This window comes from Glycine soja, chromosome 10, assembly GCF_004193775.1.
Source record: "Glycine soja cultivar W05 chromosome 10, ASM419377v2, whole genome shotgun sequence".
In the NCBI taxonomy this organism is placed as follows: Eukaryota; Viridiplantae; Streptophyta; class Magnoliopsida; order Fabales; family Fabaceae; genus Glycine; species Glycine soja.
Window position 1 is genome coordinate 10,828,159 of NC_041011.1, and position 1,489 is coordinate 10,829,647.

The 1,489-nt window shown below is 36.4% G+C and overlaps 1 protein-coding gene across 1 annotated transcript; it reads right to left on the reverse strand.

Annotated features, from left to right (window-relative positions):
* Positions 1-304: 304 nt before the first annotated feature.
* On the reverse strand, positions 305-841 carry LOC114371382 (agamous-like MADS-box protein AGL62). Its single transcript, XM_028328844.1, has one exon. The coding sequence runs from the start codon at positions 839-841 to the stop codon at positions 305-307; it is 537 nt and encodes a 178-aa protein (XP_028184645.1).
* Positions 842-1,489: the final 648 nt, after the last annotated feature.

Here is a 1,489-nt window from a genome sequence, read left to right on the forward strand (position 1 = left end):
AAAGTTCAAAAGGTTGGAATTTCTAATAGAATTGGATTTTTATGTATTTAAGATGCCTTTTCATTCAAACACTAAATCATGTAGAAACTACATCACAATTACAAACTCCACTAACAAAGCAAAGAAACAACATAAAGGAAACATAGTTTACCAACACATGATGAAGACTATTTAACATCACGAAAACATAAGTCCTAGATAATCAATCCTAACCACACCCCAAACATTAATTTGATTAAGCTAGTGCTCATTCTAAAACATATTAAATTAAAAAACATTGACTAAAACTTTAAATAGGGCATCATCAGTTGAGGTTCCCACGTTTTTCTTTGAGTTGTCTCTTAAACTCCTCTAACATCTTCTTATACTTGTCAAGTTGGGAATCGGTCATGCTTTCAATAGGCCTAGCCCACCAGAACTGATCCTCTGCAGCCTTCGCTAAATGATTTAAATCCTTTGTGCGCTTCTTCTCAATAGCAATTTGGTTGGACAAGCAGTGGAGGTGTGTGTGGAGCTCAACTTCGTCCACAGTGGAGTGAACCTTGTTGAGGTCCAAGGTAAGGAGGGGAGGTGGGCCCTGTGTCTTATAGCGTTGGACAACAGAATCAACACTGGGACTGCCAAACGAAAATACTCGATTACCGGGTGAGAACATAATCACAGCGACATCCACGCCACAAAGGGTTGCAAGCTCACTGGCTGTCTTGAAAACCCCAGTGCGACGCTTCGAGAATGTCACCCGAAGGTTACTCTCGTTTCTCATCTTCTTCATTTCGATCTTTTGTCGACCTTTAGTCTTCTTAGCGACACCGTTCAAGTCTGGCATGTTGTTTGACTCCATGGGTTATAGGCTTTGCTATCTTATATGATATGAAATATGAATATTGATGTGCAACATAGAGGAGATGTTAGGCTCAATTTATAGGAAAAGGTTTCGTTTGGCAAACTAGAGTCTGATATGGTGAGCCAAGCGCGCCTCTGTGGACTTTCTGACCTGTATTTTGACCGCATTAAAATGGTTTCAAGATTAAGTGAATCTCAATTGAATGCCTTATATGGTATGTGCAAATGATTTTCTATATATACCATTCTGGGTATAGAAATGTATATCTGTACTGAGTTTTTTTCCAGGTAGTTTTCTTTTACAGTGTCAGTCTTATCTGTTATTTGAAGAATAATTTGGTTCAATAATTAATTAAGGAAAATGATAGTTAATTTATTACCAAAGGAGGGCTATGAAATAGTTTTTAGCATACTCCTTGTAACACACCATCTGTAATTAGTTGGAATTTATTGAAAACTACAAATTCAAGAGAGAGAAAATCATTACATATGATGTGGGACCCAATAAATTTTGTCATTTCCAATGAATGTCAACCAATAAAAGAAAATGTATTGAAAATAATTTGTTCCTAACTTTTATCATTTTTACTATATGTCAATTATATTTTGGTACAATTGACTTTATACTCCCGTTGCAGTTTGCACC

Coding starts and splice junctions, on each gene's coding strand:
- LOC114371382 (XM_028328844.1), bottom strand. CDS start 841: ATGGAGTCAAACAACATGCCAGACTTGAACGGTGTCGCTAAGAAGACT.